The sequence below is a fragment of the Seriola dumerili genome, unplaced genomic scaffold (genome assembly GCF_002260705.1).
Source record: "Seriola dumerili isolate Sdu_G_001 unplaced genomic scaffold, Sdu_1.0 BDQW01000036.1, whole genome shotgun sequence".
Taxonomy (NCBI): Eukaryota; Metazoa; Chordata; class Actinopteri; order Carangiformes; family Carangidae; genus Seriola; species Seriola dumerili.
This window is the reverse complement of record NW_019174291.1, coordinates 4,402,223-4,425,525: the sequence shown is the minus strand read 5'-3', so window position 1 is coordinate 4,425,525 and position 23,303 is coordinate 4,402,223. Positions and strand designations below refer to the sequence as shown.

Here is a 23,303-nt window from a genome sequence, read left to right as displayed (position 1 = left end):
AGCAGGCGGTAGCAACGGGCAGGACCATGGCCTCCCTCTGGATGGTGAGGCATCATCTCTGGCTGTCTCAATCACAGCTGCAGGGGTAAGGCCCTGCCTGTTTGCTTAGTATGCCTGCCGTTGTGCTAGGGAGATGTCAGGAATGCTCCAACAGTGCCGTGAACATCAGGTCCCGACAGATCCACGGCCTGGGCCACCCCAGCTGGACTCTGTGGCTTCAGGTGACCTACGGGTCCGTTTGAGGCCAACTGGCGTGTTAGAGCTAAACGTGATCAGCGGAGGGGGCAGGGCCATGGCCAGGGATGCCCCAAAGCCCCCCCCCCAGTCCTGATAGCTCTGGGAACCTGGCCTCCCCTTGCTGCCTCTCAGGACAGCTCCTGTGCTGGGAGACACTTGGGGTGGATCCCTGGGTAGTTTCTACCATGACTCAGGGTTATCGCTTGCAGTTTCTGCATCCACCCCCACTGATGAGGTCAGCCACCTTTTCCGTAGTGGCAGACCCTCAGTGCAGGAGGGTTGTGCCTGCAGAGATTGACACTCTCTTGGCGAAGAAGGCCATCAGAGAGGTGACACAGGACAATCTGCAGGCTGGGTTCTATTCCCGTTATTTTTCATTCCCAAAGAAGATGGGAGGCTGAGACCAATATTGGATTTGAGAGGGCTCAACAAGTTTTTGAGACCCCTACGATGCAAGATGTAGACTGTACCGAGGGTCTGACAGGCTATCCTCCAAGGCGACTGGTTTGCCACGATCGACCTACAGGATGCATATTTTCAGATCCCAATATCGGAGGGATACAGATGCTACCTCAGGTTTGCCATCGAAGGCAAACCTGAGGTAGCATCTGTATCCCTCCTGCACTGAGGGTCTGCCACTACGGAAAAGGTGGCTGACCTCATCAGTGGGGGTGGATGCAGAAACTGCAAGCGATAACCCTGAGTCATGGTAGAAACTACCCAGGGATCCACCCCAAGTGTCTCCCAGCACAGGAGCTGTCCTGAGAGGCAGCAAGGGGAGGCCAGGTTCCCAGAGCTATCAGGACTGGGGGGGGGGCTTTGGGGCATCCCTGGCCATGGCCCTGCCCCCTCCGCTGATCACGTTTAGCTCTAACACGCCAGTTGGCCTCAAACGGACCCGTAGGTCACCTGAAGCCACAGAGTCCAGCTGGGGTGGCCCAGGCCGTGGATCTGTCGGGACCTGATGTTCACGGCACTGTTGGAGCATTCCTGACATCTCCCTAGCACAACGGCAGGCATACTAAGCAAACAGGCAGGGCCTTACCCCTGCAGCTGTGATTGAGACAGCCAGAGATGATGCCTCACCATCCAGAGGGAGGCCATGGTCCTGCCCGTTGCTACCGCCTGCTCTTTCATTAGCTAAGCCAGGAGTGAGGACACCTGCTGTACCTCAGCAACCAGGTAAGAACCTTCCTCCTCCAACTGTTGTGCCAGCTGGCGCTGATGCAAGGCCAAATTAGCCCTTATATTAACTAGCTGTCCCTGGATTGCTATAGATCCATGCACTCTGGCAAGCTTGGCATCCATCATTTTCGTGTTGCTGCTGGGGCAACTTGGCTTCCCCAAGACAGATTTGGTGGGGGAAACCAAGGCCCCTAAGGCCTTATCCACGGGAGGTAGTGGTCCACAGCCAATTCCCAATGCTTGAGCGGCCAAAGTAATGAGTTGGCAATAGAGGAGAAGTGGATGCCTCTGTGCCTCCTCTACCTGCCTTCTCTCCACACACATCTGACCAGGGGGGAGGTCTTCAACCTCTGACTCCCCATGATGTCAATCTCCCTTTAATGCGATGCATCAGATGAGTTCTGTGTCCTCCCATTCGGGATATCACTGGCCCCTTGCACATTCACAAGGTGCATGGATGCAGGTCTTCGCATCCTCAAGTACCTGGATGACTGGCTGGTGTGTGCTCACTTGGAGGAGCACTGTCACAACAACGTGGCCTGGCTCCTGCAGCACTTAGAGTACCTGGGCCTGCTCCTCAAGGAGGAAAAGCAGGCTCCAGCCCTCACAGACTATGGAATTCCTGGGCATGTGTTTGGATGCCAAAGCAGGAACTCTAACTCCTGGAAGACACGCCGCCCTCAGAGCTTGCTTTTTGCAGTTCCGTTTGGGAGTGAAGGTAACTTGGAGGTTATGCCTCCGCCTTCTGAGGTTGATGGCAGCCACGGTCCACATTCTGCCCCTAGCTCTCCTGAACATGCGCCCAGTGCAGCACTGCTTCCTGCGCCCTGGACTTGGCCCACAGAGGGATGCAAGCCACAGTATGGGTGACACACAGACTCCATGTAGCTATCTGGTGGTGGGAGCAGCTAGCCAACTTGGCACGGGGCAATGCACTAGAGCCAGTGTTGTGTCGCCAGGTGGTGTCATCCGACGCCTCTATAGTAGGCTGGGGAGCTGTCCACGAGGGCAGAGGCATCAGCGGCGGGTAGCACGGATCCTGGCACAGCACGTCAATCTTCTGGAGCTACAGGCTATCTACTAGCTTTTCTGCACTTCCAGCCAGAACTGAGGGATCGCCACGTGCTGGTGAGGACCGACAGTACAGTGGCAGCAGCCTATGTAAACAGACAGGGGGGTCTGGGCTCCCCTTGCCTTTGCAGATTGGCTCAGACAATATGGGAGTGGTCATACTCACATTTTGACTGTTTATATAACTCACCTGTTTACATTTTATTAAGGCTTAAAGTTATGGACAATTGAGGGCGTGGTTTCTTTGAGTGACAGGTGGATGAATGTATTCTTGCCACAAACCCACATGAACCGAAGTCTCTACTCCCCACACACCCCTTGACCATTTTTGGAATAGCTGGGAGTTAGGGATGGAGTCAGACACTGCCAAGATGGTGACGGTGGGGCAGCTCACTCTGAGTTTCAAAACCACTCTTCAGAAACCTGTGGGTGACGTCACAGAGGCCATCTTTATTTAATGTATAGGATTAAGACCAGGTCAATTAAAAAAAAAAGTCAACAGGACACGGTCAGGCCCATGAAAAATGATTGAAACACTGAGAAGCATCTGCTGCTAATCAAGCTAGCTTCACAGACCTGCTGCCACCACAAGAGTACAGTAAATTACATGATGGTTGCCAACAGGCATCAGATCCTTTATGGGACAGAACACTGTTCTGAGATCAGATGTAAGGAGAGAGATCACTTCACTTATGTGTCACTTTGACTATTTGTAGCTTTAACTGGCAGGAGATTCCATTCAGCATGCTCCAAGTTAGGAAAGCTGACCGGCAGCACCCGGAAGAGTGTCAGAGTTCAGTGCTGCTGTGCACAGGGACACCACAAAAAACGTGTTTTAGACACTTTAAAAAATGCCAACAGAAACAATCCAATATCTATTTAAATAAACACTTCATATAGAATATTTTCAGTGATTTATCTTCCCATGAAAACAGCAATTTCCTTTCACACTACATTTTTCAATGGCTGAATTACCATATTACTCAGCTGACCTGCGGCTGCGGTGTAATACAGTGCACTCAGTAGGCGCATGCATATGTTCCTACCATCCGTATGCAAACCTATGCCCATGGTCTGTCGTGATTTTATCTAAAGAATAAGTAAAAGTTAGTTGTTGTTATAAGTTTTTTGTTTTCTTTAGTTTGATGAACCTCTATAGTGTAGAGATGTCTTTACTGATTGACATGTGTTATTATCTGAGGTTGTGCTGAATCTGTAACATTTGATGAAACAAAGAAATAAAAAACTGAATAGTCTTGATGTAGGTAACAGAAATCTGAAGTTTTTATTCATAAACAGAGAGATACAGTGGTGGTCTGGTGGCCTGGTGGCCTGATGGTCTGGGTCTGTCCTTTCACCTTTGACCTCAACAATGAACTACAGTAAATTAATGTGGTCTCTGACCTGAGACTCAGACTCTTTAAAAACATACTGATCATGAGAATCCAGAGCCAGAAACTTTAAACGGAGTCTGTCCACATCACGTTGCCGACTGGAGCAGGTTTTACTCTGAGAGTGGGACATCAGGTCCTCTCCAGTCCTGTCAGACAGGCTGTTGTGGCACAGTGAAATCTTCAGGAATCAGGAGACCAGCTCCTGATCCTGCAGGACCTGAATGTCCTCACTTTGTCCTCAGTGACTGAGACCTTCAACTGAATCTATTCTACATCTGCAGGCCTGTGACGTCCCCTCAGACCAACTGGACTGGATTAGACTGGACTCTGCTGCTCCATCGTCTCTTCTTCATGTCATTTTTTTAACAGCAAGCCAAAGTAGATTCAGTGTTCACATGTAGACAAACTCCACAGCTACACGCTAACATTGGCCTAAATGCAGGACGCTCAAATCTCCTCCATCTGTGTCTCTTCATCATTGTCCTTCTCTTTGTCCTAGTCCTGGTCTACCTCTCAGCATTGATCTTGTAGCGCAGGATAAAGTAAGCGATGAGCCTCAGAGAGAAGAAGAAGATGGCGAGCACAATGAAGTCCAGGTAGAGTTTTGCATCCAGCATGTCCAGCTCCTTCAGGATGGCCTCGGATTTCTGGAAGTGACATGTGTCGTCTTCGTCACAGTGAAGATCCTCTCGATCCAGACCATAGATGGACAAGATGACACCCTCGAAACCATATCTGAACCACAACCAGAGGCAGGAGGAAACACTGTTAGAGTGAGGTCACCAATGTTTAGACAGGTGTCAGGTGTCAATGAAAAAATACAGCTGCAGTGTTTTAACAGAACAGCACCCCCACCTGACATAGGAGATGTAGGACATCCACTGCAGGTACCAGGGGATGGTGTCGAAGCTGACGAAGAACCCGGAGAACAGCAGGACCGGGATCGCTGTGACCGGTCCCACAAATGTCGCCACCTGCAGACAGAACAGACACACCTGAGTGAGGTCAGCAAGTAAGCACACCTGTCTGTGAGGTCTGACAGGTGAGCTCAGACAAAGGTGACCTGCAGCGAAGTGGAAGCGGCTCCGATCAGCAGACCAAGACTCTGAGCCACTAGAGAGGTCAGGACCCCCAGAGACAGGAAGAGGAAGAAACGTCCGGCGTCCGGAGGCTGAGCCGTCATCCAGTACACAATACTGCAGTAGACCACCGGGAAGACCACCTGTACGGCAGAGGACACAGGACAAGTCTGTCATACACCTAGGCTTCATGTCTGTAAACTCAAATGTTCAGGTTCTGGTTCAGGAGGTGCAGGAGGAGGAGGGGGGGAGGAGGAGGAGGGAGGAGGGAGGAGGGAGGAATAGCAGAGGAGTGACAGGAGGAGGAGGGAGAGGAGGAGGAGGAGGAACAAGAGGAGAAGGAGGGAGGAGGAGGAGGGAGAGGAGGGAGAAACAGCAGTGGAGTGACAGGAGAAGGAGGAGGAGGAGGAAGGAGAGGATGGAGGAGCAGCAGAGAAGTGACAGGAGGAGGGAGGAGGGAGAGAGGAGGAACAAGAGGAGAAGAAGGAGGAGGAGGAGGAGGGAGGAGGGTGGAACAGCAGAGGAGTGACAGGAGGAGGAGGGAGAGGAGGGAGGAGGAGGGAGAGGAGGGAGGAACAGCAGAGGAGTGACAGGAGGAGGAGGAGGAGGAGGAGGAAGGAGAGGATGGAGGAGCAGCAGAGAAGTGACAGGAGGAGGGAGAGGAGGGAGGAGGGAGAGGAGGTGGAACAAGAGGAGAAGAAGGAGGAGGAGGAGGAGGGAGGAACAGCAGGGGAGTGACAGGAGGAGGAGGAGGAACAAGAGGAGAAGGAGGGAGGAGGAGGAGGGAGAGGAGGGAGGAACAGCAGAGGAGTGACAGGAGGAGGAACAAGAGAAGAAGGAGGAAGAGGAGGAGCAGGAGGAGGAGACCATAGACCAGCTGCTCTGTGAGGATCACCTGAAAGGGGACGTCAGCCATGGTTTTGGCCAGGTAGTACGCCTTCAGGCTGTACCAGTAGTTCAGGTGTTCCCTCAGGAAAACTCCCATCTCCAGGGGAACTGAAACACACACACACACACACACACACACACACACACACACACACCCCAACACACACACACACACACACACACACACACACACACAGGTGTCAGGTGATGGGATGTAACAGGTCTGACCAAAGTGACTTTAGTGTCCAGTGTTTGTTCATAGATTAGATGTGGATGAGTTTCCTGCAGCTGTTCCAGATGTTTAATGACACTGTTGGTTGTGTTGGTGCAGAGACTCACATGTGAGCACAGTGGGCATCAGTGCAGCAAACATGAGGAACAACATGGAGAAGAACAGGAACCCTGAGTTACTCAGAACCTTCTTGGCCTCGTTTCCAATTCCCAGGTAGAGCAGACCAATCAGAACGCCGATTCCAATGTGAGACGAGATCCTCAGGTGGGTCAGCACCTACTCAACCAATGACAACATTTCTTACTACAGCTGTTTTTCCTGCGGTGGCTGTAACTGTCCACCGGGTGTTGCTGTGTGCTCTCACCGAGTCTCTGAGGATGCTGAGGAAGGTTCTCCTGAACAGGATGGAGAACTGGGTCATGCAGCTGGCTGAGAAGCTGTGACAACCTTCAGATGACGAGGACTCCTGAGAGGGAGGGAAACACAGAGTCAAGTCTTCATGAAGTGTTCTATGAAACTGGGACATGAAGAACAGATGTAGTAGATACAGACAGATGTTTAAGCTTTCAGAAAAATACTATACCTTACATTTTGTTGAACCTAAACAGAGTGATGCAGATAGAAGCCTCTATCAGAGTGTGGGTCATTTTATATTGATAGGAAGCAGATCAGGGTCGGGGGCCAGGGGTTGAGGATTTAGGGAGTGAGTACCAGGCACTGGGCAAGGCAGTGAGTTAGAGGCTTGTCCAGACCCAATATACAGATATACAGATATATAGATATACATAAATATACTGCTCAAAAAAATTAAGGTAACACTTACATCACGTCAGACCTTGATGAACGAATTATTCAAGTTGAAAATCTTTACTGATGTACATTGTATAATCAACCCACTGAGGACTGGATTCACAATCACACCCAAAATCAAAGTACAAAATTGAAATCACAGGCTGAGCCAACCTGCGTGAATTTCATCACAGCAACTCATAATGTGACTCAGTAGTGTATGGCCACGCATGCCAGCACTCCCGACAACGTCTGGTTATGCTCTTGATGAGTCGGCAGATGGTGTCCTGGGGGATTTCCTCCCAGACCTGGATCAGGGCATCAGTGAGCTCCTGGACTGTCTGTGGCAGTACTTGGTGGTGTCAGATGTTCTTGAGACTGTGCTGGGAGACACAGCAAACCTTCTTGCGACTGCACATATGGATGTGCCATCCTGGAGGAGCTGGACTACCTGTGCAACCTGATTGGGCTGCAGGTACCGCCTCATGCTACCAGTAGTGACAAGGACACTAGCAAAACACAAAACTACAGCAATTGTCTGTGGCCACCACATGCAAAACCATTCCATTTTTGGGGGCTGTCGTGCTTTTGCCTCTCCATTGCACCTGTTGTCACTTTCATTTGCACCAAAGCAGGTGAAACTGATTCACAATCACTTGTGCTTCCTAAATGGACAGATTGATATCCCTGAAGTTTAACTTACTTGGTGTTATACAGTGATGATTAAGTGTTCCCTTAATTTTTTTTGAGCAGTGTATATACATATATACATATATACATATATACAGATATACAGATACAGATTCAAATAGATGTTCTGGACTAAATTGATAAAATAAAACAGAATAAAATCAAATAGACAGAAATGAAAAATATGTCAAAGATCACATTCGTCTGCAGTGGTCTGATCCACTCAGAGATCATACAGGCAGACATGTCTCAGTATGAACAGTACAGGAAAATCTCAGTGTATATTACATGCTTCATCACATGCTGCTACATGCTACATGCTACATACAGTTACAGCCCCACAGTGGAGGATTTGAAAATAATCCGGGAACCATCCTCATCATCTACAGCTGATTTCATCACATTAAACTGTAGCTACAGCAGCAACATTTCTCGCAGCTTTTATTTTGGTAGGAACTCTGTCACTAGTGTAAAATGTTGGGGTGGGCTTGTTTCTCACTTCCTCTGTGCGCTGCCACAGGAACAGGTGGTGGTTTGTGTCTCCGTTCAACTCCGTCTGATAGTCCTTCTCACACTTCCTGTCCTGAATGGCCTTCACCAATCTGACCGTCTGGTCGCCGTACTCTCCAGACGCCAACTCCATCACTGTGGAAGAGGAGCAGCAGTGAGTCGCAGAACCTCAGGGATGACCAGCTTCAGTTAGTCTGGGTCTTACCGAAGTCAGCAGGGTTGTGGTAGGTGGGGCAGTTGAGTCCGAGGTCTCTCAGGTAGGGAACCAGACTGGAGACCCTCCCTCTGTAGATACACTGACCCTGACTCAGGACGTACAGCTGCAACACACACACACACACACGCACGCACGCACACACACACACACACACTGTCACATCCATTGTTGGCCAGAACAGATCCAGTTCTGCTGATCCAGCTCTGCTCCTTGTCTGTAATGTGGTGTAGTGAGGGGACTGTGCAGTGTGTGTGTTGTGTCGTATTGTGTTGTGTGTGTTGTATTGTGTTGTGCTGTGTTGTGTTGTGTTGTGTTGTGTTGTGTTGTGTTGTGTTGTGTTGTGTTGTGTGTGTTGTGTTGTGTGTGTTGTGTCGTGTCATGTGTCATGTGTGTTGTGTCATGTCGTGTTGTGTCATATTGTATTGTGTCGTGTTGTGTCGTGTTGTGTTCTGTCGTGTGTGTCCTGTTGTGTGTGTTGTGTTGTGTTATGTGTGTTATGTTGTGTCATGTCGTGTGTTGTGTTGTGTCATGTTGTGTGTGTTGTGTCGTGTCGTGTGTCATGTGTGTTGTGTCGTGTCGTGTTGTGTTGTGTTGTGTTGCGTCGTGCGTGTTGTGTTATGTTGTGTCATGTCATGTCGTGTTGTGTTGTGTCATATTGTATTGTGTTTAGTTGTGTCGTGTCGTGTCGTGTTTTGTTCTGTCGTGTGTGTTTTGTCGTGTTGTGTGTGTTGTGTTGTGTCATGTCGTGTGTTGTGTCATGTTGTGTGTGTTGTGTCGTGTGTTGTGTCATGTGTGTGTTGTGTCGTGTTGTGTGTGTTTTGTCGTGTTGTGTGTGTTGTGTTGTGTCGTGTTGTGTGGTTTGTGTTGTGTGTGTTGTGTTGTGTTATGTGTGTCGTGTTGTGTCGAGTGTTGTGTTGTGTTGTGTCATGTTGTGCGTGTTGTGTTGTGTTTTGTTGTGTCGTGTCATGTGTTGTGTGTTGTGTTGTGTCCTGTTGTGTGTGTTGTGTCCTGTTGTGCTGTGTGTGTTGTGTGGTGTGTTGTGTCGTGTTGTGTCGCGTGTTGTGTTGTGTTGTGTCGAGTGTTGTGTTGTGTTGTGTCGAGTGTTGTGTTGTGTTGTGTCGAGTGTTGTGTTGTGTTGTGTCGAGTGTTGTGTTGTGTTGTGTCGAGTGTTGTGTTGTGTTGTGTCGAGTGTTGTGTTGTGTTGTGTCGAGTGTTGTGTTGTGTTGTGTCGAGTGTTGTGTTGTGTTGTGTCGAGTGTTGTGTTGTGTTGTGTCGAGTGTTGTGTTGTGTTGTGTCGAGTGTTGTGTTGTGTTGTGTCGAGTGTTGTGTTGTGTTGTGTCGAGTGTTGTGTTGTGTTGTGTCTTGTTGTGCTGTGTGTGTTGTGTTGTTTTGTGTCGTGTTATGTGCGTTGTGTTGTGTTGTGTCATGTTGTGCTGTGTGTGTTGTGTTGTGTCTTGTTGTGCTGTGTGTGTTGTGTTGTTTTGTGTCGTTTTATGTGCGTTGTGTTGTGTTGTGTCATGTTGTGTTATGTCGTGTTGTGTTGTGTCGTGTTGTGTTGTGTGTGTTGTGTTGTTTTGTGTCGTGTTGTGTTGTGTGTGTTGTGTTGTGTCCTGTTGTGTGTGTTGTGTTCTGTTGTGTGTGTCGTGTTGTGTCGTGTTGTGTCGTGTGTTGTGTGTTGTGTTGTGTCATGTTGTGCGTGTTGTGTTGTATCCTGTTGTGTGTGTTGTGTTGTGTCGTGTTGTGTCGTGTCGTGTGTTGTGTGTTGTGTTGTGTTGTGTCATGTTGTGCGTATTGTGTTGTGTCTTGTTGTGCTGTGTGTGTTGCGTTGTGTGTGTTGTGTCGTGTCGTGTATTGTGTCTTGTTATGCTGTGTGTGTTGTGTTGTGTCGTGTTGTGTTGTGTGTGTTGTGTTGTTTTGTGTCGTGTTGTGTGCGTTGTGTTGTGTCATGTTGTGTTGTGTCTTGTGTAGTGTTGTGTTATGTTGTGTCGTGCTGTGTCGTGTTGTGTGCGTTGTGTCGTGTTGTGTCGTGTCTTGTTGTGTGTGTTGTGTTGTGTTGTGTTGTGTTGTGTTGTGTTGTGTTGTGTTGTGTTGTGTTGTGTTTTGGTGTTTGTGTTGTGTTGTTTGTGTTGTGTTGTGTTGTGTTGTGTTTTGTTGTGTGTGTTGTGTTGTGTTGTGTTGTGTTGTGTTGTGTTGTGTGTGTTGTGTTGTGTTGTGTGTGTTGTGTCGTGCTGTTGTGTTGAGACCGTTCACCTTGTCGAACAGTTCGAACAGTTTGGCGCTCGGCTGGTGGATGGTGCAGATGACAGTTCGTCCTCCCTGAGCCAGAGCTTTCAACAGAGACACCACCTGGAAACAGGACGAGCTGTCCAAACCGCTGTGACATGCAGACACAGAGAGACAAAGAGAGAGAGAGACAAAAAGGCAGACAGAAAGACAGAAACATAGAGAGACAGAGAGAACAAAGAGACAGAAAGAAAGAAGCATAGAGAGACACAGAGACAAATAGACAGACATAGACACAGGAGGACAGTCAGTTTCTCAGTCGTGTAGTTGTTTTCAGTTTTTCTGACACAGGTCTTTGTGTCTTTGAAATTGACAGTACAGAACCAGGACCTGTGACCTGTAAACACCTGGTCCTGGTTCCTGATTAATCACCTCTCTGCAGGTGTGTCACCTCAGGTTAAGTGGTAGTTAAACGAAGTGTCTGACTTCAGTGATGGAGCAGGTGACTCAGGTGAATCCAGCTCAGAGTTCAGAGAGGTGGGAACCAAAGTCCCTGTAAGAGTCTGAGAGACTGAGGGATCAGGACTACTCAAGATCCATGTCAACATCACATCCTGGCTAAGATCAGAACCACTAATATGTAGGTAAACACCCTGGTTGTTCTGGTCTGAGCCTCTGCCTTGGTCTGCAGTAACCTCAGTCTTAGGTGACAACACCCACTCAGACAGGAGAACCATGTCTGACCTCAGACCAGAAGTCGGTCCAGGTCCAGGACCTGTTTTATGTGAGGACAGGTAAAGAGCTCCAACCTCAGGGACAATTTTATAATCTGTACAACACACAACGTCCTCTGTCCTCACACCCTTGATTCAGACCAGGAAAACACAAAACCCTGTCTGTCCTCCACCCCATCCACCCAGAGGACTCTGTCCTGGTCCAGCATAACCCGGTTTCCTCTGAAGGTGGTGAAAGTCATTAAATCCAGTATCTTCTGCACCAGCTAGTTCCAGCTCTTCACTGATCCTCGATCATGTTAAAACAGTCAAACCCAAACACTACCTCACGCACTTGTTCCAGAGCTCTCAACTATATCACATGGTCTTCATCATGAGGATGGAGGTTGCTCAGTTTTCATTGAATGTTAAAACAAACTTTTTTCTTAGCTTATGAAGACCATTTCATACGGCTGAAAGCACAGGAACACACTTGTGCTGGAGCTGAAAGTTTTGTCAAACTGCTTGCGTCCCAGCTCTTATGTCTGCATCATGCCATTAAATGAAAATATTCTTAATGTTGTCCCCAAACTTCAGCATGATATAACCGCTGTTTACTACATTATATCCCACTGCAGAGTCAGCCTGGTTTAGCACTGCCCAGGGGCCCCCAGCAGAGTTAGGGTTGTCTAATTTAGACTAACTGTTTTCCACAACATAAAAAGAAAAACAAGACTGAAACTATATAAAAGGAAACATTAGAAACCACAAACTGAACAAAAAGTACAAAACAAGAAAAAAAAAAACTGAAAAACTGAAAATACAAAGACAGTAATGAGACAGTGATATCACTGACCAACACTAGACACCAAGGTCTTTAGTTATTGTTGAATCAAATAATTAAATTTTGTCTAAAACGAATTAATATTTGTGTCAGGAGACTAAATCTAGATCAGAATCAGGCCCCAAACTGAACCTGTCCTCAACCCTCTAAAGTCCCTGACCCAGCTGTAATTCTGGTTCTGACCTGGTGGGCTCGTCGAAGAACATGACCGGTGGATTGTTGACGAGCTCCAGAGCAATGGCCAGTCTCTTCCTCTGACCCCCCGACAGGTGAGACGTCCTGGTTTTAGCACAGTCCAGTAAACCCAGAGCCATCAGAATCTCCCGGACCTGAACACACACACAGACCATGGACCATAGACCAGACCTGCTGTTAAACCTCTGTGATCACTAACATGACCAGGAATTATCCAGGGGTGGAACTCACCATCTCTCTGCGAGCCTCCACCTTCTCCTGCAACTTCAGGTTGGCTGAGACCTGCAGATACAAGAGGACGTCTCACTGTAGCATCTGAAACCCACCACACTAATAAAGGACTAGATCACAGAGACCAGACTCCAGTGTCCTCTGTGGTAAAACACTGAACCAGGACATACAACACTAGACACTGCTACACTACAGCAAATGGAGTGGGTGTTGGAGGCAGCATGAGTCTGAGCAGAGATGGTACAAACTGAACCAGCAAAATTTTTACACTGGACTCTGCAATTCTCACCTCTGATTGGCTGGATGTGGATCAATGTTTAGTAACCACACAGTACAACCAGAGTTCTCTGACTCTGTGAATGAATGTGTCAGTATTAAACTGTAAAGACAGCAGCAGTGAGGGAGAGCCGATGAGCCCAGAGCAGATTATCTGTGTAACCACCAACAACAACCCAAACAAAGATAAACATTGTCTCCATGACAACCACAGAAGTTTAATTTTAAATGTGTTTGATGTGTACATGAATCTGAAGTGAGTTACTTTTCAGTAACTGAATCAGTGGAGAAACAGATTCTCTGTCCTCATGTATGAACACAGGAGGTTGAATTTCAGCAGCTCTGACTGGTGGTGAGTTGATGTATATGATTGGAGCACAAACATGTTTTCTGAGGGTCACCATCATCATCATCATCATCATCATTTGTACCATCATTGCCTCCTGCACAGTGAGGTGCGGCAGCAGCATGTCATCCTGCATGATGTAACAGGAAACCTTCCTGAAGGAGCGCAGGTCTCTGGGCTGGCTGTTGATCAGGATCTCCCCCTTCATCCCGGTCTCCCTGTTCAGGAAAAGGAACACGCTGATACAGGACTAGACTGCAGATACTGTACAGTACTGGACAACAAATACAGGACTACACCACTGATATAGACTGAACTACAGATAAAGGACTAGACTGCACATACAGGACTGGACAACAAATACAGGACTGGATCACTGATACAGGACTGGACTACAGATGCAGGACTATAGCGCACATACAGGACTGGACAACAGATACAGGACTGGATCACTGATACAGGACTGGACTACAGATGCAGGACTATAGCGCACATACAGGACTGGACAACAGATATGGGACTGAACCACTGATACAGGACTGGACTACAGATACAGGACTAGACTGCACATACAGGACTGGATGACAGATACAGGACAAGACCACTGATACAGGACTGGACTACAGATACAGGGCTAGACCACTGATACAGGACCAGACCTCTGATACAGGACTAGACCACAGATACAGGACTAGACCATTGATACAGGACCAAACCACTGATACAGGACCGGACTATAGATACATGACTAGACCACTGATACAGGACTGGACTATAGATACAGGACTAGACCACTGATACAGAACCGGACTATAGACACAGGACTAGACCACTGATACAGGACCAGACCACTGATACAGGACTGGACTATACATACAGAACTAGACCACTAATACAGGACCAGACCACTGACACAGGACTAGACCACTGATACAGGACTGGACTATACATACAGGACTAGACCACTAATACAGGACCAGACCACTGACACAGGACTAGACCACTGATACAGGACTGGACTATACATACAGGACTAGACCACTGATACAGGACTAGACTACATATACAGGATCAGATCACTGATACAGGACTGGACTACAGATAAAGGGCCAGACCTCTGATACAGGACCATACCACTGATACAGGACTAGACTACAGATACAGGACCAGACCACTGGTACAGAACTAGACTGCAGATACAGGACCAGACCACTGATACAGCACCAGACCACTGATACAGGACCAGACCACTGATACAGGACCAGACCACTGATACAGGACCAGACCACAGATACAGGACTAGACCACTGATACAGGACCAGACAACAGATACAGGACCAGACCACTGATACAGGACTGGACTATAGATACAGGACTGGACTATAGATACAGGACTACACCACTGATACAGGACCGGACTATTGATACAGGACTACACCACTGATACAGGACCGGACTATTGATACAGGACTAGACCACTGATACAGGACTAGACCACTGATACAAGACCAGACTGCTGTTAGACTGGTCACTGATACAGAATACTGTATTGTGTATCAGTTATTAGTGGTACAGTATCTGGTTTGTCCCTCAATGCTATACCAGTCCTGTTCCAGCTGTTGACTCTGTGAAGACGCCATGTCTGACATGTTGGTCCATCATCTGTTCATTTTCCGGAGCATTCTACCTTTTTCACGTGTAGTTTTAGTTTTTCTTAGAATGTGACGACGAGGCAGCAGAGAGCTCTGAGACAAACATGATTCTGGGCTATAGAGGTCATCCCGATCTGACTCCAGCACAGAAACTCAACCATGAAGACTGAAGAGCAGTGCATCCATCAGTTTAGTTTACTTATGAGGTGTGGAGCAGCAGTGATACAAATCCTTTTCGAACGATGTCATCCTCTCACATTTTCTACACAATATTCAAAATGAATAAAGCAGATGAAACCAACATTCTCACACTTCATGCTCCAGTCTATTTAGCATGAGGCTTCAGAGATGAGACTTTAGCAAGCTGCTACCACTAAGAGATCTCACCTGTACCCAGCCAGGATATTCATGAGGGTGGACTTTCCGGCTCCTGAGGGCCCCATGATGGCCACCAGGTCCCCACTGGTGAATTTCCCAGAGATCCCTTTGAGCAGAGTTTTGTAACCTGAGACAGAACAGAAACAATCAGTGAGCAGGTTCCCAGCCAGGCTGAGAACAGCTCTTTGTCCACAGTTCCATGAGTCAGGTTTCACATCAGTTTGGAGGTTTTTCTCTCAGTCTGGTTTCATTTTAATCTGCTCACATTCACACAGACTCTCACTGATGTGCTGACAAAGCTCAGGTCACATGTGATCACATACGTCAGGTTCGGAATGTGGCAGGGTCGGTTACAAGTCTTCAGGTTTATTTAATAATAGTTGTCCTGCATTTTTCTAAGCTTTCTGCTCTTTGCTTTTCTATGGTATATTGTGACTTGCAGTTGGCATGAATATGATGTATTGCATGTGTTTGGATGTTTTGATTTGTTGCTACTCGTCTGCACAAAGTCTGAACAAATGATAAGAAATGAATACTGTTTTGAAGAGGATTCATAGTGGTGAGTACATATGCACCAACCAAAGGAAAATGCTACAGACCCATCTTCCTTTGTTGGTTAAAGATACAAATAACACTTTTGTTGTGCAGGACCTTGTTCTACTGGACTGCTGCACTGTCACTGTTGACCTGCCTCATCCAGGTCATTCCCTATATATAGATAGAGGAGGAGTACTCTTCATATTTATCTTGTTTAATCTTGTTTTCTACCTCTGGTCTCTGACTGTTACCAAGCATCATTTCATTCTTTGCATAAAATGACAAGTGAAGTGTCTTATAATGATAATTAATATCATTTATATTCAGCGGATGATTGGTTTTCAATTATTAAATGAGTTGATCCACAGAAAATTTATTGGCAACTATTCTGGGAACTGAATATTCATTTTAGTCATTGCTTTTGCCTCTAATATTCTGGTGTCAGTTTCTCCAGTGTCTCAGCTGTTTTTCTGTTTTTCAAACCAAACCACACCTGTCAGACAGGTGAGAGACAGACTGAAAAGTATATCTGTCACTCCTGCAGAAAGAATCTAATAATCTTGACAATGTCATTACTTTATTAATAATATTAATTATACAAATTGGGTTACCATGGAAATCAAATAGGAAGAGGAGGATGATAAGGATAACCTGCAGTAACCACTGCAGTGTTTATCTGCTGATGGAGCCTAAACTTTCTTTAATGAGATTATCAGATTTTATCTGACTGAGTAGGATTTAATCCTCTCTGACCGACAGTAACCTCCACTGCATTGACAGATCAGACTCCATACTACAACATTATATATTGTACTGGACTGATACACGCTCTCCTTCAACTATACACAATGTAGTGCACTGCAATATTACACACTGTACTGATATAATGCACATTACTATAGTAATACTCACTGCACTAAAGTAATACACACTGCACCACAGTGAAGCACATTGTACTATAGTGATACAAACTGTGTGATAGTTATACACATTGCACTGTAGTGATACACACTGTACTGCAGTAATATACACTGTCCTGTGGTAGAGGCTGAAACTGCAGATTGTAATGAAAGAATAAAAGACTGATTATTTTGCTGGAGAACCTCAGATATTTAAGATATTTAAGAGAAAATAATAGACATTGCACTACCATAATAAACACTGTACTGCAATAATAAACACTGCACTGCAATAATACACACTGTACTGCCATAATAAACACTGTAGTGCAATAATACACACTGTACTGCAGTAATACACACTGTACTGCTATAATACACACAGTACTGGAGTGAAAAACACTCCACTGCTGTAATACACATTGTACTGTAGTAATTCACACTGCACTGCAGTAATACACAATACTACAGTATTGCACACTGTCCTGCAAAAATATACATTGTAATACAATGATACACACTGTACTGTAGTAATACACACTGTAATATAATGATACACACTGTCCTGCAGTAATACACACTGCACCATAGTAGAGGCTGCAGGAAACTGCAGATTGTAATAAAAGAATAAAAACCTCAGATATTTAAGATTATGTGTCTTTGTTTTTCCAGGATGTTGTAATAACCATACAGTATTCAGAGGACACATGTAGTATTTAGGCTACTGGGTCAGAGTAGCCTAAAGGAAACTGACCAGAGTACTGTGATAAATTGTTGACCAGTTGACACTGGTCTGTAAATTGCTGATCATTATGTAATCTGGGACTAATTGTACAGAAATGGAGACTGATTGTTTAGTTATCTATTTACTAGTTATAGGTTTACTAAGGAATTTCTATTTAAATCCTGCAAGTACTTATTCTTTACTCATGTATTATTGAAAACTATGTATTCCATATACAGCATGCTGAGTTAAATACTGTCTGAGGTTAAATGACATGCTCAGCTGACCCACTCTGAGCTCTCAGACTCTCTCTCTGACTGAACTCTGTGTTCTCCTGATAATTAGTACTTACTTCTTTGCTGGAAACATAACCTAAATATGGACCTAAAGTCACTTCATAACAGGTGGTGTATGGGGACATACTTAGACCAGGAGAGTATTGTTTTGTGTAGTGAAGTGAAGTGAAGTTAGCAGTGTTCTGGAAGCTGGTTATAAGTAATTCTAACATCACAATGACAATCAGCAACAAACTGTATGATCACTTTGACCTGCTGGCCTCTCACAATAACAACATGACTGTTTTTGATTAGATGTGCGTCGTGGGATCTGCTCCTCCCTCAGTGTTGACTGTCAGGCAAACATTCACCAGTGATCAGGAACATTCAATGAACTAAAGTGTGATGATGATGAGAAGAAGCAGCTCTGTTTTATAACGACTCAGAATCAGATTAGAGACAATGAACTGCAGTAACCTCATTAACACGCTCACCAACCTTCAGTCGCTCAGATAGAGCTGAACTTGAGAAATACCCAAGATGCATCAGGACCAAAAACCTGTACGTCACTTTACATCATATGGTAATTTGACCGTAATTTTCTCAGTGTTTCAGATTTCAGTATTCTCAGGTGTTACGTGGCAAAAGCAGCAGGTCTGAACACAGTTCACCTCAACAACATGATCAGGAGTCTCCCTTACACCTTAGCAGGTGTGGTGTGGATTGTTCTCAGTGAAACTCTTGTTTTCTAATCCCTGTAAGAACAAAGAGTTAAACTGCTGCTCCAGAAGAAATCTGATCTGTTAAAGACCCTGACAGCGTCTCATTACAGACTCAAGACAACAAAACAGCAGCTCAGAGAGACCAACAACAGACAAACGACAGACCAGTGACAGACCAGCAACAGACCAACAACAGGTCAACAACACGACAACAACAGACCAACAACAGCTCAACAATAAGCCAACAACAGACCAACTACAGGGCAACAACAGGACAATAGCAGGTCTACGACAGACCAACAGGCCAACAATACACCAAGAACAGGCCAACAACAGGTCAACATCAGGACAACAACAAGAGAACAACAGACCAACAACAGGTCAACACCCTAACCACAATACATCAACAACAGGTCAACAACAGGCCAACAACAGGCCAACAACAGGCCAACAACACACAACAACACACCAACAACAGGCCAACAACAGGCCAACAACACACAACAACACACCAACAACAGGCCAACTACTATTTGATGCAGCATCACTGTTTCCCCTTGATACTCCTGAGGTTTCTCTCATTTTTCCTCATGTAAAACAAACCTGTGGTTTTGAGCAGATCACATTGTGATATTTTAATCCGACTGTAGACTGTACAGACTGCAGGCTGCTCTGAGCTCTATGACTCTTTTTAAACTGGTTCTATAAAACAGCAGATCTCAGATCAGATTTCAGATCTGAACTTTTTGTTCCAGCAGCTTCTGTTCTTAAGTCTTTTCTTTCTTTTGTCTTGAAAAACTGAAACATGATACAAGCTTTTCTGTCCACATTCACTGAACGTTTCACTTCCTCATAATAAGGCAAAAAGCTCTCAAATATTAGTCTGTTTGTTTGTGTCTGTTTGTTTGTTATATCATCTTCTAATTCATGGCAATAATCTCTGAACATTTTCATATCAATCAATATAATACTGCAACCTGTGTAAAATACTACTGCAGTAATACTACAACATGTATTATGATACTGCAGGAATATATATTTAGAGCTTTGACAACACAACACAAATTTCTGACCTGTGAGAAATGTGACCAATCATCAGTCAGATCAATGATTGATCAAGTGATTAATCACACTCTCAAACTCACATCAAACAACACCTGATGTGACAGACACTGGGCCTGTATCTGCCAGTGTCTGCCCGGCTGCCCGTGTGTATTTAGACTGACAGGGCGTCTGGTGCCTCAGTGAAGCATCATCAGTGGCAGCTGCTGGTGTTTCTGTTGTCGTCTTCATGTTGGTATTTTATTTTCTCAGTGGTGAGTAACAGAGCTGCTTCTAATCTGACCTGAAGCTATTTACAGCAGGAGACCCTGACTGAGATTAACAGATTACAGCCTGATAATCCACACACACACACACACACACACACACACACACACACACACACACACACAGCATCCAAAATCAGACTCAGGTAATAATAAAGTGTTGCTTGCTATGCCTGTTTTCATGTGTGAAGTCATCACATGTGGTTTCCTACAAGGGATCAAGTGTGTTTTTCTTAATAAAGGTTAACTGGTTACCTTCAGACTGTTCTTATCTAAACCGACCAGTGTGTTGCTGGTGGTTCAGGTTAGAGAGACCTGGTTAAAAGGTTCTGCCTCCATCAGGTGAGCAGTGTGACTGAGGAGTGTGAGTGAAACACTGTCAGGTTTATCCAGGTGGACTCTGTGTAAGACAGAAGAGCTGCAGGTGGAAGGTTAACACTGTCTTTAACACAGCCTGCTGACTGACAGTAACCTGAAGCCAGTTTAACCTGCAGGAGTGTGACGAATGAAAACCACTTCACAGGCTCTCCAGTTTTCTTACTGCAGGAATGAACCAGTTGCTGATGTTGATGATGAGCTCAGGCAGACAGAAAGTGATTCACACACTGATGTGGGTTTTACACTGGTTCACTATTTTTCATGTTTGTTTCATGTGCTCAAAAAATCTTGATCTCCAGGTTTTCGATTGTTCACACACGGGGGAGGAAGGTGGGGGTTGGGGGGGCATATTATTATATTATAGGTTAACAGACGGTTGTTCTATTTATTCAATGAATTTGGCTACACTGTGATCCAGGTAGCAAAATGAATCCGACCCAGACTTGGGCCACATACTTGTTTTCTTCCAGCCCAGTATATTCCACAGCCTGAATCTGGCCCATGTATAGCATGAGTCATGCTACACATGGGCCAGATTCAGGCAATTCTGGCACACATACAGAAAATCATCTGGCTGTCAGTCAATAACTGCTTGAATCCAGATTTGGAAGTGTAAGGGCCAGACTGAGGCCAAGGACCTGGGATAGGTTGGGCCAGAAGTTTGATTTTGCAAATTGAACTGGCCTCAGGATTTTTAATTGTTCTAAATGATAAATGATTGATCAGCCTGAGAACATCAATGTGTCGCTGCCTCTGTTGACTCTGTGACATGTCACCTGATGTTTAAACAAACTGGTGTGTGTCTGTTTCTGATGTGGATGATTTCATGAACATCTCATTGACCGACCAAACTCACAATGACAATAATAACATAATAACAATAATCCTACAGTGATGTATCAATGTGTGATGTCAGTGTGTTACTGATGCTGCTTCACTGTGATGTAGCTGAACACACTATGAACAGATGTGACGTCCAGCTGAGGACCACAGGATTCAACTGTTGGGCTGCTCCTTTAAAATCTAGATTCTGTATCAGATGTGGTTCAGTACCTTTCTTCCTCCACCAGGGGCCCTCTCTGACTGAGTAGGAGACGTCTTTGAACTCGATGTTGACCGCCGGTCTCCGAGGTAACGAGGAGAACCTCTGGGCCTCCGTCAGGTTGTTGTCCACCTTCTTCAGGTGTCCCTGCAGCAGTGGCGTCTGCTGGCTGCCCACCGGCCGCTTACTGACCACCTCGTCCATACAAACGCACACCGTCCGGGGGTCCAACATCAGGTCTGGTGGCCCGTTCGTGTTCTGAGGGTCAGATCAGAGACTGAGGTGAGAGTCTGAACTTTAATGTTCACCTGACAAACCAGGAGCCTGAACAGACCAGGTCTCAGTGACCAGGGTTCTCCACACCACCACAGTTTCCTCTGGTTTCTGGACTCATGTAGTTTCATCAGACCCAATATTGACTTGTTTACATTCACAGACTCACCTAACAACACTGTACAAATACAGAGGTAGACCTGTATCAATCTCTGCCTCAGACTGAGGTGTCAAGCTTCAACGATCAGTCCTTTCATTGATTATTTAATCAGTTCATCAATTCGTTCACAGGATATTAATCAGCAGCTATGTGTTAGTCTCACAGAGATTCCTAACCCTCCATCAACACCAGCTGACTTTAACCTACATGTTGTTTCACTAATCATTAAATCGAACCAGAGACATGAAGATCTGAGGTGAGCTGCTCCACGTCTGTTTGTGGGAAACAGACTCTACCTCACAGGTTCCATGCGGAGAACATGGAACACGCTCAGTGCTCATGATTTATAGTTAGAGGACTGACACATGCACAGGTTACACAGGTTGTACAGGTTATACAGGTTGTACAGGTTATACAGGTTGTACAGGTTGTACAGGTTGTACAGGGTGTACAGGGTGTACAGGGTGTACAGGTTGCAGTCTTTGTAATGAGATGTGTACATGTGTGTGCTCAGCCTGCTCTGCTGTTCAGAGGACTCTGCTGGCGTGGAGCGTCAGCAGATGCAGAGCAGTGATGTGGTCAGATTAGCTGTCAGCTGCCTCTCTGTTGTTGTGTATGTGGGACAGCCTGCTCCATATGGGACACTAATCTGCAGGACAGAGTACAGCTTAGCCAGCAGGCTGAAAGACAGCCTGGCCGACCATTATCATCATCACCATCATCATCACCATCGGCATTAACAACCACAACACTGATACACACATCAACTGATCACCTGCATCACTGTTACAACCTGAATACACACATGGAGACATGTTGTCCACTGTGTCTGTTCCAATTCTGTTATATGTCTGTGGTGTGTGTCTGCTGTGGTTCAGGTGGTAGAGCAGGTTGTCCACTGATCACAGGGTCCGATTCCTAGTTCCTGTGTGAGGCTCTTTGAGGAGGTTGAAAAGACCAGAAAAGCTGCATAAACCATCTGTTTAATGTGTCCACTGTTTGTCTTACATGTCTCCATTATATATCTCTATAATGTGGCCCTATGTCTCCAGTATATGTCGACTGTGTTCTCTAATGTTTCTACTGCATCTCCGTTTAATCTCCATCATGTCTGAACTGTCTCCACTACATGTTCAGTACGTCTCCACTGTGACTAAACTTTCTCCATTTTACATTTACTATGTGTCAACTATTTGTCCACTTTATTACCAATATAACTCCAGTATGTCTCTCAACAATTTGTCCACTGTGTCCTAGATGTCTAAACTGTGTCACAGCTCAATATCTGAAATCTCACAATTGCCTTCAGTCTGAGCAACATTAGACGCCATGTGTCTCCAGTCTGTTCACTCTGATGTATCTAGTCTGAGTCCAGTCTGAGTCCAGTCAGTCCTCAGTACTCACCATGATGATGGAGTTGGTGACGGTGGGGTTGTGGACAGACCAGGCGGCCATCAGACAGGCCATGGCCAAGAGACAGCAACACTCCCACACTATGCCTCCCTCACGCACATCTAATCACGTCTCACCCACACACACCAGCCCTGATTGCTGGCCCCGCCCCTGTCACTGACCCCCACCCCCACAGAAACAGACTCCGCTGTCTGTGGAGAAGAAAAAAGCTGTACTTCAACTTGAGTCAGTTTGAAATGAGTCTCTGCTTGCTTGGTTGGTGAATGTGAGAGGGAAAGTTACAGCTGCTGTGTCTCATTCCTGTTTATTAAAGAATAATTAAAGAATGAATGAGGTTAAATTAACTTAATTACAGGAGACTAATCTGCTGTTCTGCCATTAGATCCATGTTTCGGTTCTGAT

At 45.9% G+C, this 23,303-nt stretch overlaps 1 protein-coding gene across 1 annotated transcript; it reads right to left on the bottom strand.

The window, feature by feature from the left end:
• Positions 1 to 3,778: 3,778 nt before the first annotated feature.
• Positions 3,779 to 22,982, bottom strand: LOC111216870 (ATP-binding cassette sub-family G member 1-like). The gene is made up of 15 exons (XM_022738506.1): positions 22,893 to 22,982; positions 21,067 to 21,313; positions 15,160 to 15,277; positions 13,206 to 13,338; positions 12,499 to 12,549; positions 12,256 to 12,401; positions 10,543 to 10,666; positions 8,281 to 8,395; positions 8,065 to 8,210; positions 6,451 to 6,552; positions 6,194 to 6,362; positions 5,862 to 5,962; positions 4,951 to 5,109; positions 4,743 to 4,861; positions 3,779 to 4,622 (listed from the first exon to the last, which is right to left on the bottom strand). The coding sequence occupies exons 1-15, from the start codon at positions 22,953 to 22,955 to the stop codon at positions 4,394 to 4,396; spliced, it is 2,022 nt and encodes a 673-aa protein (XP_022594227.1). The 5' UTR covers positions 22,956 to 22,982; the 3' UTR covers positions 3,779 to 4,393.
• Positions 22,983 to 23,303: the final 321 nt, after the last annotated feature.